Source organism: Lemur catta, chromosome 11 (assembly GCF_020740605.2).
Source record: "Lemur catta isolate mLemCat1 chromosome 11, mLemCat1.pri, whole genome shotgun sequence".
NCBI lineage: Eukaryota > Metazoa > Chordata > Mammalia > Primates > Lemuridae > Lemur > Lemur catta.
Window position 1 is genome coordinate 68,962,959 of NC_059138.1, and position 13,435 is coordinate 68,976,393.

The 13,435-nt window shown below is 39.9% G+C and overlaps 1 protein-coding gene across 1 annotated transcript in view; it reads left to right on the forward strand.

The window, feature by feature from the left end:
- DNAH11 (dynein axonemal heavy chain 11) overlaps window positions 1-13,435 on the forward strand; it is a 301,905-nt gene that overhangs the window by 146,637 nt on the left and 141,833 nt on the right. Inside the window, exons 45-46 of the mRNA XM_045564154.1 lie at window positions 465-596; window positions 6,425-6,598. Coding sequence (XP_045420110.1) covers window positions 465-596; window positions 6,425-6,598 — 306 coding nt within the window. The remainder of the gene's footprint in view (window positions 1-464; window positions 597-6,424; window positions 6,599-13,435) is intronic.

Sequence of the window (13,435 nt, forward strand, 5' to 3'; positions counted from 1 at the left end):
CATCCATTCCTATGATGTGACAGAGTAACACCTATTGATAAGGAAAGATTTCTTTAGTATGTTTTCAAGTGAGAAAGTGGGTTATAGAATACCATGTGTAGTATGATTCTCTATTTACTAAAAAAAAAAAAAAAAAGCCTATGTAGATAATATACTCACTTTTCTTCTTTTTGCTTGTATGTATTTTTGGTTTGTACAGTGATTACTAATTGAGTCATTTAAAATTTTATTTTTTAAAATAGTTTATTATTCCCTAGATCATTTTGGTTAAAAATGATAAAAGTTTTCTAACATTGGCTTAGACACCCAAGGTAGTAATTTTTGTCTCTCCCAAGGTAGCAAATCACAGAGTTGGGGAAAATGATATAATCTTTTAAGGATAAGGTAGAGTTGTAAAAACGTTCTTTGAACTTGACTATTTAAAAAATGTTGCCCTAAATAAATGGCTATTTCTTTTTCTTTAGACTATTTGTACTCTTTTGGAGTGTTTGTTAACTCCTGAAAATGTACTTTCTGACAGCCCAAAAGAAGTTTATGAAGTCTATTTTGCCTTTGCTTGTATCTGGGCATTCGGTGGCCCCCTGCTACAAGATCAGGTATATTTAGAAATGGTTTACAATGCCATTTTTTTTTTTGCAAGGTGTGGGGGATTATAATATGTTATCTATATCTTTTTGTCATATTATGATAAATCTATACTCTTTGTCCTATTCTCTCCTAAGTCTGTGCCTTCTCTGGGAAATCCTATCCAGGCTGATAGTTCTAGCCTCCACTGATAATGCCAGATGTGGGGCCTTCAGCCTGGCTCTCTCTTCTGCACCCCAGGTTCTCTGTTTCTGATTGCCTCTGGGGCCTCACCTGCAGTGTGCTGTTCTGTGCCTGAGACACACCTCTTCCTCTGCCACACTCCCAAATTTGCTTTTCCTCTCTATTATTTATTTTTCTCTCTCAGTGATAGATTCCTCCCAGTTGCTCCAGTTAAAAACCAGGAGACATCCCTCTTCCTTATTTCTACAGCCCAGGATCTCAGACCATGTCAGTTTTACTTACCAAATAGATGCTGAGTCTGTCCTCTCTTCTCCATCCCTACAGCTCTAGTTCAGGAGTGGATCATCTTTCAATTTCTCTGGGCTACCTTAGCGTCTTAGTCTGCTCAGGCTGCTGTCACAAGGTGCCATAGCCTGGGTGGCTTAAACAACAAAAGTGTACTCTTCACACTTCTGAGGGCTATCAGGGGCCAGCGTGTTCAGGGGCCAGCATGTTTGGGTTCTGGTGAAGACTCTCTGGCTTGCAGGTGGCTGTTTTCTCACTGTGTCCCCAGGGGCAGATTGAGAAAAACAGCAATATCTCTGATGTCTCTTCTTGTAAGGGCTCTAGGGTCCCCTTGTGACCTTATCTAAATTGAATTATGTCCCCAAGGCCTCATCTCCAAATACCATCACACTGGGAATTAGGGTTTCAACACGAATTTAGGGAGTTGGGGGGGGGTCACAATTCAGTTTGCAGCATAGGATAACCTTTAAATTGGTTTCTCTGTCTCCAGTCTCTTACTTCTAACCAGTCTTAACATGCATTCCCAGGGTAGTCATTTGTGAACCATAGTCAACCCTGAGCCAATTCCTTTTCATTGGTCTTTCCTTCAGCTTGAAGGGAAGTTAGCATACCTATACAGATTCCTTATATAGCCTTTTTGTGGCTTCTGATGTCCTCTAGAAATCATTTGAGATAAGAAATTACATAGGCACATGCACTGCATACACACAAACTACTTAGATATGCTAAATCTTTACACTAATTCTTTAAGCTATCCTCATTGCACAGATAAAGTAAAGCTCAGGGTGAAGAAATAACTTACCTAAAATCACACTGATAACCCAAAGCGGTCTACAGATTCAAGCAATCCCCATCAAAATTCCAAGGATATTCTTTACAAAAATAGAAAAAAAAATCCTTAAAATTTATGTGGAACCCCAAATGGCCCAGAATAGCAAAAGCCACCCTGAGTAAAAAGAACAAAACTGGAGGAATCACGTTACCTGACTTCAAATTATACTTCAGAGCTGCAGTAACCCAAACAGCATGGTATTGGCCTAAAAACAGACATACAGACCAATGAAACAGAATAGAGAATGCAGAAATAAATCCACATACTTATAGCTAACTGATTTTCAACAAAGGCACCAAAAACACACATTGTGGAAAGGACAGTTTCTTCAATAAATGGTGCTGGGGTAACTGGATGTGCATGTGCAGGAAAATGAAACTAGACCCCTTTGTCTCACCATATACAAAAATCAACTCAAAGTGGATTAAAGACTTAAATCTAAGACCTGAAACTATGAAACTACTAAGAGAAAACATTGGGGAAATGCTCCAGGACATTTGTCTGGGCAAGGACTTCTTGAGTAATATCCCCAAAGCATAGCCTGCCAGAGGCAAATTGGACAAATGGGATCACATCAAGCTAAAAAGCCTTTGTGTACAGCAAAGGAAATAGTCAACACAGTGAAAAGACAACCTGCAGAATGGGAGAAAATATTTGCAAACTACCCATCTGACAACTGGAATACATAAGAAGGTCCAACAACTCAATAGCAAAAAATCAAATAATCCAATTTTAAAATGGCAAAGGTTCTGGATAGATATTTCTCAAAAGAAGACATACAAATGGCCAACAGGTATATGAAAAAATGCTCAACATCATTAATCATCAGAGAAATGCAAATCAAAACTACAATGAGATATCATCTCACCCCAGTTTAAATGGCTTTTAACAAAATGACAGGTGATAATGAATGCTAGAGAGGATGTGGAACCCTTGCACACTCTTCGTGTGAATGTGCATTACTGCAACTGCTGTGGAGTACAGCATGGAGGTTCCTCAAAAAACTAAAAATAGAGCTACCATATGACCCAGCAATCCCACTCCTGGGTATATATCCAAAGGAGGGGATGTCAGTATATTGAAAAGATGTCTGCACTCCTGTGTTTATTGCAGCACTACTCACAATAGCCAAGATTTGGAATCAGCCTTAAGTGTCCATCAACTGATGAATAGATAAAGAAATTGTGGTATATATACAATGGAATATTATATAGCCACAGAAAGAATGAAATTCTGCCATTTGCAATAACATGGGTGGAATTGGAGAACATTGTGTTAAATGAAATAAATCAAGCACAGAAAGACAAATCTTGCATGTTCTCACTCATATGTAGGAGCTAAATATTAAAGCAGTTGATCTCATGGAGACAGAGTGTAGAATGATGGTTACCAGAGGCTGGCAAGGGTAGTGGGGAGAGGGAGATAAAGTGGAGATGGTTAATGGGTGCAAAAATATAGTTAGATAGAATGACCATTTGCTAGCACAACAAAGTGACTATTATCAGCAATAAGTTGGGGTGTACTTTAAAATAACTAGAAGAGTGGAATTGGAATGTTCTTAACACAAAAACATGTTAAATGCCTGAGGTGATGGATACCCTAATTACCCTGATTTGATTAATTCACATTGTATGCCTGTATCAAAACATCACATGTACCCTATAAAGATATACAGCTAGTATGTAGCCATAAGAATTTTTTAATATATTTTTTTTAAAAACAGAATGAATTTAAAAATCAGACTGATAGGAAATGGCAATGTCAGGATTCCTACCCAAGTTTGTCTTTCTCCAAAGGCCATGCCTTTCATGGTACCTCGGGACCTCTGTGGTCACGATGCTTCTATGAGTGCCCCTGCATCCTTACATTGAAAATAGTAGATGCACACATTCTCCAGGCTTCCTGAATCTTTCCAGGTGTAAACAGGGAATTTGCATTGCAAGGCATCACAGCCACGAGTGACCCATATTTTTGTTGGTTTACTGGCTGTTGATCCTAAAGTGAGCAGTTTATGTAACCTGTGGGCCAGTTCCACTTCTCATCACTAGGTTACCATAACTCCTACCCAAAAATAAATTTCGTGTTCACTTGGCCTCCTAGAACTTACTTCAACTATTTTCAGATGCCAAATTTCCTTCTGTAATCTCCAAGTGCTTTCTAAAGAATAGCAGCCAATACAGCTTTGAGCAAGAGAGTGCTGGCGTCAGAGACTTTGTGCAGCTTTCTCAAAGGCAGTTTGCAACACGTGTGGGCTTCTTGTTCATGGTGGCCACATGCAGGCAGAATGCAGCCCTCTCCCCCAACTGAGTTCTCCTTTCCATGTTTTCCTCAGAGTTTCTCTTTTTCCAGGACTGTAAAATCGGGTGGGATGTTGCCAGCTGGGATCTTTCCACTTCTGATCATAAAGCTTCACAATCCTCTTTTAATCTTTCCAATTACCGGACATGGTGGCCTTCCCCCAGTTCTTTAAGCCAGAAGCTGGGCATCATTTGTCACCTGCTCTTCTCCAAATAGTAGTCAACAGCATTATCGTCTTCAAATTTTCAAAAGGGCTCTAACTACAAAGCATTCAAAAGAGAGGCTATGAGATTGGGGACATGAGTGAAACAGACACAGGAAATGTTTTTAGGATAGCTGTTTGTTAGCTCAGCAAACTAAGTGCCTGTTACACGTCAAGGAATATGCATGGGGCTTTTTATAGGTCATCCCATTTAATCTTCAAAACAATAGAAACCCAAATGGATAAGTATGACTATTGTTCTTTTACAAATAAGGAACTGAAGCTTAGGGAGGTAAGTTAATCTGCGTAAGGGCACGAAGCTAAGCCATGCCTGAGCCAGGTTCAAACTACAGCAGACTGACCCAGGACTTGTGCTCTTAACTTAGTCCATTGCAAACAACCTCCAAAATGGTCTCACCCTGTTGCCAGGGCTAGAATGCAGTGGCATCATCAGAGCTCACTACAACCTCAAACTCCTGACCTCAAGCACTCCTCCCTCTTCGGCCTCCCAAAGTGTCAAGTCAGCTCTTTCTGAACTCCCATCAACCACCATCATTTCTCACTTGGCTTCTGAAGTAGCCTCCTCACTGGGCTTTCTGCTTATGCTTGACCCATAGTTCATCATCCACTCAGTAGTCAGAGTGATATTTTAAAATGTAAATTAAATAGTATGATACCCTCCAGAGTTTAAAACACTTTAATAGATTCCTATTGCCTTTAGGATAAGATTTCAAACTTTTAATTCAATTTGCAAGGCCATTAGATATAGCCCTACTTATCTCTCCCTGTTTTTTTCCTCTGCCATTTCATCCTTCCTCCCCAAACCCCAGCTGCATGGGCCAGTTTCTTGAACACACCAAGTTCTTTCATACCACAGGATCTTTGCACATGCTGGATTCTTCCTGAAATAGTCTTTCCCTTAATCTATGCCTGTTCTCAAAGATGCCTTCCCTGAACATCCAATTAAAAAGATCACTCCTGTTACTCTCATGTGTAACAAACTTTACTTTCAAGACACCTATTTATTTCTGCATTTATTGGCTTAGCCTCTGCTTCCACCATGCATCCACGTGTCTCTCCCTGTGTCTCTCCCATAAACTCTGTGAGGGCAGAGACCCTGTTTGTTTTCTTCCCTATTACAGAACAAATGCGTTTTAGTTGAGTGAATTGATAAATCAAAGACTGTCACCAAAATCATTTTGCCAATGCAGTGGTTAGGTGAAGCAAATTTTGATGTAGAAGTCATATGTAATCTGCCTACTGAGAATGGTGCCAGGTAAGTAATATCCTCTGAACTGACATGGTTTAAGACCAACTCTTGTAGGGTGATAAAATACCATATGCTGCCACTCTGAAAGTAATTTAAATGAACCTAAACCTGTTAACACATGAATGGTGGTGGGTAGAAGGTGAGCTCAGCTGGTTCCAAAAATGATGGGGGAAACTATCCCTGAAAAGACAGATCACCTCTGTTAGCCCTGTTAGTGGGCCATAGTCTAGGGACATAGGGCCATCAAAATAAGAACAGATTTTAAAATTTCTCTGGGGTAAAATGGGAGTTGAGATCTTAGATAAGGATGAGATTGCTGAAAGCAGTAAACATACACAGTGTTTTTAGAGTTCAGCAAACTCACTAGCTCGTATCATGCTATGGATATAGGAGGCTCTGGGTCAGGTCATCCTATGGATATAGAAGTCACTGGGCCAAGTCATTTTATGGTTATAAGAGCTACTGGGCCATGTCATTCTATGGATATAGGATTGGTAGAAATTAACACCAATGTTTGAAAACCACTGCCTAGCATGGTAATTTGCATGACAACTCATTGTTAATGTAGAATAACAGGAGTAATCTAATGTTCACCTAATTTTACCTTGCTTTTGAAGTTAATAATTATTTCACAGATTTTGTAACTGATGGATATACGGCAATTATAGCTCTCTACCTCTTTAGTAGTACCACTCATTATAGCTTATTCCTAGTTATTTATTTTATAACTTTTATTTAAGTCTGCAATAAGGATTTCTCTTCTCCTTAGCTTTCTGATTATCAAGCTGACTTCAGTCGGTGGTGGCAGAAAGAGATGAAAGCAGTGAAGTTTCCATCCCAGGGAACAATCTTTGATTATTATCTGGACCACAAAACTAAGAAATTCTTGCCCTGGACTGACAAAATCCCCCAATTTACTATGGATCCAGGTGTACCTCTGCAGGTAGGTGTGTAGAACAGCAATATTCAAATGACAATGTGCTGGCTTGATTCCTTTTTCAAAATGCGATTTTTCTTTCTTCCTTGCCTAATGGATACATTATTGTGTTGATTTGCTTAGCACATATCATATTGCACTGGGAGAGAAGAATCTCAGGTATAGAATAATTAGTGAGAGGACTAGTATATTTTTGCAACCTCTTTTTAAAAGAATTTAACTTAATTCTGTGATAACTAAGCTTTCTTTATATTTTCCTAGGACCTTCATGAATTTTATAAAAATTGAAGGCAGTGATTCTTATTTCTGACTTTATTGTAAATTCCTTAGACAACACTTTTCACATATAACTTTCTTTTTTTTTTTTTTTTACCCCCCAGCCAAAAAATGAATATGTTCAATCTCCTCAGCTCAGGTGTTTCAGAGTCACATGGCAGCTGATGCCAAATGAATCTTTCTCTTTTCTTCATCGTTTTTATTTTCATAGATTGCCTTTCTACATTTCCCTTAGGTTGAGTTATTCTTTGACCATTTTCCTATTCTGCCTCCATCGGTGTTCCTGTGCATTATATTTCTTTCTCAAAATCATGTCATTCTGATTCATTTTGGAGCTGATTATTTTAAGTAATGCCCTATAAGTAGAATGTAGGTGGTTTCTTCTACTGCATCAGTTAGGGGGCAGTTAGTGTCAAATAATAGAAAAGACAATGCGTTAGTCTCCTGGAGCTGCTGCAACAAAGCACCACACAGTGAGTGGCTGAAACGACAGAAATGTGTTGACTCTTAGTCCTGGAGGCCAGAGGTCTAAACTCAGGGTGTTAGCAAGGTTGGTTCCTTCTGAGGCACGTGAGGCCCTCTCTCCTAACTTCGGGTGGTCTGCTAGCAATCTTGGTGTTCCTTGGCTTGTGGCAGCATAACTCTGGTCCTCGCGTGGCATTATTTTCCCTGTGGCATTATTTTCCCTGTGTGTGTGTGTCTGTCTGTCTGTCTATAGTGAAAGCTCCCTTTTAAAAGGACACCAGTCATATTGGATCAGGGACCTCCTCTGCTTGTATTAGTTGCTAAGGCTGACACAAGAAAGTATCTCAGGCTGGGTGGCTTAGAAAATAGAAACTTATTTTCCCATAGTTCTGGAGGCTGGAAGTCTAAGATGGAGGTGTTGACAGGTTTGGTTTCTCCTGAGTCCTCTCTCCTTGGCTTGCAGTCGGCCACCTCTCCCTGAGTCCCCACGTGGCCTTTTCTCCATGTGCACATCAGACACCGTCTCCATGTGTCTGAATTTCCTCTTCTCGTGAGGATACCAGTCACATTGGATTAGGGCCCACCCTAATGGTCTCATTTTAACCTTAATCGCCTCTTTTAGAGGCCTGCTGTCCAAATTCAGTCACATTCTGAGGTACTGGGGTTTGGGCTTCAATATATGAATTTACGTGAAAACACATTTCAGCTCATGACAATCTGCTCTCTAGACTTCCAAAATTCATGTCTTTCTAACACACAAAATACATTCACTTCCATTCCAACAGCCCCAAAGTCTTAACCCATTCCAGCATCAGCTCTAAGTTCCAAATGTCATCTACATCAAGCGTGGGTGAGACCGAGGTACGATTCATCCTGAGGCAAATTCCTCTCCAGCTGTGAACCTGTGAAACCAGAGAAGTTACCTGCTTGTAAAATACAATGGCGGGACACACAAGATAGACATTTCCATTGCAAAAGGGAGGAATCAGACAGATGAAAATGGTCACAGATCCCAAGCAAGTCCCAAACCTAGCATGGCAAATTCCATCAGGTTTCTAAGGCTAGAGAATAATCCTCATTGGCTCAGTGCCCTGTCCTCTGGGCCCACTGGGGTGACAGAGGTATCCACAGCCACCTGGCCCTGAGGCACTGGGTAGTAGCATCCTGGCCCACTGGTGAAAGAGGTGACTCCACCCTCTGAAACCAAGGAGAAGGTAGCACAGTCCCCCAGGCCTGTACCTTTTGGGCCCAGGCCCATGGGGGGAGTGGGAGCTCTGCTGATCTCTGAATCGCCCTCAGGGTCATTTTTCCCTTTTCTTAAAGGATACCACATGTTTGCAGCCAGATGGCTCAAATGTCTTGTCCTATAGAATCCAAGAAGTTCCACAGGCTTTTTCATTTTGTCCTGTCTCCGTTCTCTTTAGCCCAAGCTGGAAGTTATTTCTGCTGCTATAAACCCCTCTCTAGCGCTGGCTTGTGCTGAGCTGGCCAGTGAGATCCAAGGGTCACACCCATAATTTCTTTATGGAGTAATTGGCCACACCTTTGTGTTCTTTCCAGAACACACTTTCTCATTTTTTATAATATGGATAGGCTGAGAATTTTCCAAATCTTCAAGCTCTGGTTCCTTTTTGCATAACAATTCCTTCTTCAATTTATCTCTCTCCTCTCTCATCTTACTAGCAGTAAGGAGAAACCAGGTTATACCTTCAACAGTGTTTGTTTTTTTAGAAATCTCCTCAGTTCAGTATTAGTATTTGAGTTCATCACTTACAGATTCTACCTTCCATAAAATACTAGAACATAATTCAGCCACAGGTTCCTTGCCACTTTATAACAAGAATTGCTTTTCCTCCAGTGTCTAATAACGTGTTCCTCATTTCTGTCTGAGGCTTCACCAGGAGCATCTTTAATGTCCATATTTATACCAACAATCTCTTCAAGGCAACCTGGGCTTTTTCTAACATGCACCTCAGAACTCTTCTAGCCTCTTCCCTACCCAGTTTCAAAGTCACTTCCATGTTTTTAGGTGCCTGTTAGAACAGCACCCTACTTCTCAGTACCAAAATCTGTATTAACCACAATAAGATATCACTACACACCTGTTAGAATGGCCATTATGAAAAAGATGGAAGATCACAAGTGTTGGGGAGGGTGAGGAGAAAAGCAAACCCTTGCACACTGTTGGTGAGAATGTAAGGTACAGCTGTTATAGAAAACAGTGTGGAAGCTCCTCAAAAAATTAAAAATAGAGCTATCATATGATCTCGCAATCCCACCTTGGGGTGTCTATCCAAAGGAAATGAAATCAGCATGTCAAAGAGATATCTGCATTTACATGTTCATTGCAGCATTCTTCACGGCAGCTAATATATGGAATCAGCCTAAGTGTCCATTAACAGATGAATAGACAAAGAAAATGTGGTATGTATACACAGGAATACAGGTTGAGCATCTCTAAATCCAAAAATTCAAAATCTGAAATGCTCCAAAATTCAAAACATTTTGAGTGCCAGTATGATGCTCATAGGAAATGCTTATTGGAGCATTTTGGATTTCAGATTTTTGGATTAGGGACATTCAACTAGTGAGTATAATGAAAATATTCAAAAATCCAAAAAAAAAATTGAAATCCAAACCATGTTTGGTCCCAAGCATTTCAGATAAGAGATACTTAATCTGTACTATTTGGCCTTTTATAAGGAGGAAATCCTGTCCTTTACAAGAACGTGGACGAACCTGGAGGACATTATGTTAAGTGAAATAAACCAGACCCAGAAAGACAAGTACCGCATGATCTCACTTATTTGTGGCATCTAAGAAGTTGAACTCAAATGCTCAACATCTCTAATCATCAAGGAAATGCAAATAAAAACCACAGTGAGCTATCACTTAACTCCAGTGAGAATGGCCTTTATCAAAAAGTCCCAAAACAATAAATGTTGGCGTGGATGCGGAGAGATAGGAACACTCATACACTGCTGGTGGGACTGCAAAATAGTGCAACCCCTGTGGAAAGCAATATGGAGATACCTTAAACAGATACAAATAGACCTACCATTTGATCCAGCAATCCCATTATTGGGCATCTACCCAAAAGAACAAAAGACATTCTATAAAAAAAACATCTGCACCCGAATGTTTATAGCAGCACAATTCACAATTACAATGATGTGGAAACAACCCAAGTGCCCATCAATACATGAGTGGATTAATAAAATGTGGTATATGTATACCATAAGAAATAATGGGGATATAGAATCTCTTTTGTTCTCCTGGTTAGAGTTGGAACCTATTCTACTAAGTGAAGTATCCCAAGAATGGAAAAATAAGCACCACGTGTACTCACCATCAAATTGGTTTCACTGATCATCACCTAAGAGCACATTTAGGAATAATATTAATCGGATGTAGGGCAGATGTGGGGTGGGGAGGGGATGAGTGTATACATACATAATGAGTGCGATGCCACTGTCTAGGGGATGGACACGCTTGAAGCTCTGACTCGGGGCGGGGGGAAGGGCAACATACGTAACCTAAACTTTTGTACACCCACAATATGCTGAAATAATAAAAATAATAATAATAAAAAAAATGAGAAGTTGAACTCATAGAAGCAGAGAGTAGAATGGTAGTTACCAGGTGCTGGGGTTGGGGAGGGTTGAGAAGATGTTGGTCAAAGGATACAAAATTTCAGTTACACAGGAGGAATAAGTTCAAGAGATCTATTGTACAACCTAGTTACTATAGTTAATAATAATGCATTATAGTTTTGAAAATTTCTAAGCAAATAGATTTTAAAGTGTTCTTGCCATAAAAAATGGTAAGTGTGTGAATTGTGAGCATATGTTAATTTGCTCAATTTAGCCATTCCACAGTGTATATATATTTTAAAGCATAATGTTGTACATGATGAATATATATAATTTTTGGCAATTATAATTAATTTTATAAAAGAAAAGCACATTTTAGCCCTGTAATCGAAAAATTCCAATTATAAATGTAACCTAGAGAAACCTTACTGCATGTACAAGGGAGATCATGGCCACATTGTACCTAACAGCAATTTTATTTTTTTATTTCAGCATATTATGGGGGTACAAAAGTTTAGGTTATGTATATTTCCCTGGCTAACAGCAATTTTAAAAAGAGAAATTGAAGACTAACTTGTAATATATTAGTAGAATGGAAATTTGCACAATAGTAAGAAAAATTACCTAGACCTTGATGCTTATCAATATGAACAGATCTCAAAAATACAATGTTTATTCAAAAACAAATTGCAGAATAATTTGTACATTTGGAAACTGGGTGCCTGAATTTACAAATAAAAGTTAAAAAAAAAAATCTGTGCAGTAATCCCCCCCATCCATTTTGCTTTGTGAAGTTTCAGTTACTCCTGGTCAACCATGGAGTGAAAATATTCAATGGAAAAGTCTAGAAGTTGGCAATTTATAAGTTTTAAATTGTACCCTGTTCTGAGTAGCATAATGAAATCTCACGCCATCCCACTCAATCCCACCCAGGATGTGAATCATCCCTTTGTTCAGCATATCTATGAGGGTGACGCTACCTGCCCATTAGTCACTTAGTAGCTGCCTCTGTGATCAGATCCACTGTAGCATACTGCAGTGCCTGTGTTCAAGAAATTCTTAGTTTGTTTAACAATGAACCCCAAAAAGTGCAAAAGTAGTGATGCTGGCATATTGGTATAATTGTTGTATTTTATTATTATTAATCTCTTACTGTGACTAATTTATAAATTAAACTTTATCATAGGTAAATATATATAAGAAAAAACATAGTATGTATAAGGTACAGTACTCTCTGTGGTTTCAGACATCTACTGGGGGTCTTAGAACATATCCTCTGAGAGCCTACTGTTTTAGCTTACTAGGATTACCGTAACAAAATAACTGCAGACTGGATGACTGAAATGACACAAATTTACTTTCTCACAGTTCTGGAGCCTGGAAGTTTGGTTTTCCCTGAGGCTTTTCTTTTTCCTTGCAAATAGCCACCTTCTCTCTGTGTCCTCACGTGGGTTTTTTTCTGTGCGTGTGCATCCCTGATGTCTCCCTGTGTGTACAAATTTCCTCTCTTTGGCCAGGCACAGCAGTTCACACCTGTAATCCCAGCACTTTGGGAGGCTGAGGCGGGAGAATTGCTTGAGGCCAAGAGTTCAAGACTAGCCTGGGCAACATAGGTAAACCTTGTCTCTAAAAAGATAAAAAAAATTAGTTGGACATGGTGATTCACACCTGCAATTCCAGCTCCTAGGGAGGCTGAGGCAGGAGGATCACTTAGGCCAGGAGTTCCAGTGTGAATGGCAGAGCAAGACCCTGTCTTTAGTAAAAAAAAAATAAATTCTCTTGTTATAAGGACACTGGTCAGATTGGATTAAGTTTCACTCGAACAGCCTCATTTTAACTTAATCACCTCATTAGAGGCCCTGTTTCCAAATACAATCATATTCTGAGGTTTAGGGGTTAGGACTTCAACATAAGACTGTTGCGGGGAACACAACATTTTCACCCTGTAATGTCATCAGCCTAGCCTATGACATCATTCCAGTCTGACCTCATTTTATCTGCAACAACCCCATTTCCAAATAAGATACTGAGGTACTGGGGATTAGGACTTCAATATATAAATTTTGGGAGGACACAGTACAATCCATAACACTCAACAATGAGGAAACTCATAATTTCACCAACAGGAATTCAGAGGTAGGGTAACCCCAAGACAGATTAATTCTGTGACTTGGTTAAGTCACTGAGGATTCTGATCTCCCCATCTTTCTGCTCTGCTCCTCTTAACACTGGCTGCATTTTCAGACTGCTGTTCCTTCTGGTCTCAAGAAGACTACTGGTCGCAGGAGTCACTCTCAGAGGGAACAGGGACTTTCTCATACCTTTTTTATTAAGAGTAAGGAAACCTTTCTCAGGAGCCCTGACTGCCTCCTGCATCCAATCCCAAACCACGTGGCTCGCTAATTCAGTCTCAGTTCTGGGTAGTGGGGTTGCCCTGATTGGCCTTGATGAGTGGTCACCCCCCTGCAGGAGCCAGGATGAGCTCCTAAACCACACGGCTGTGTGGAGG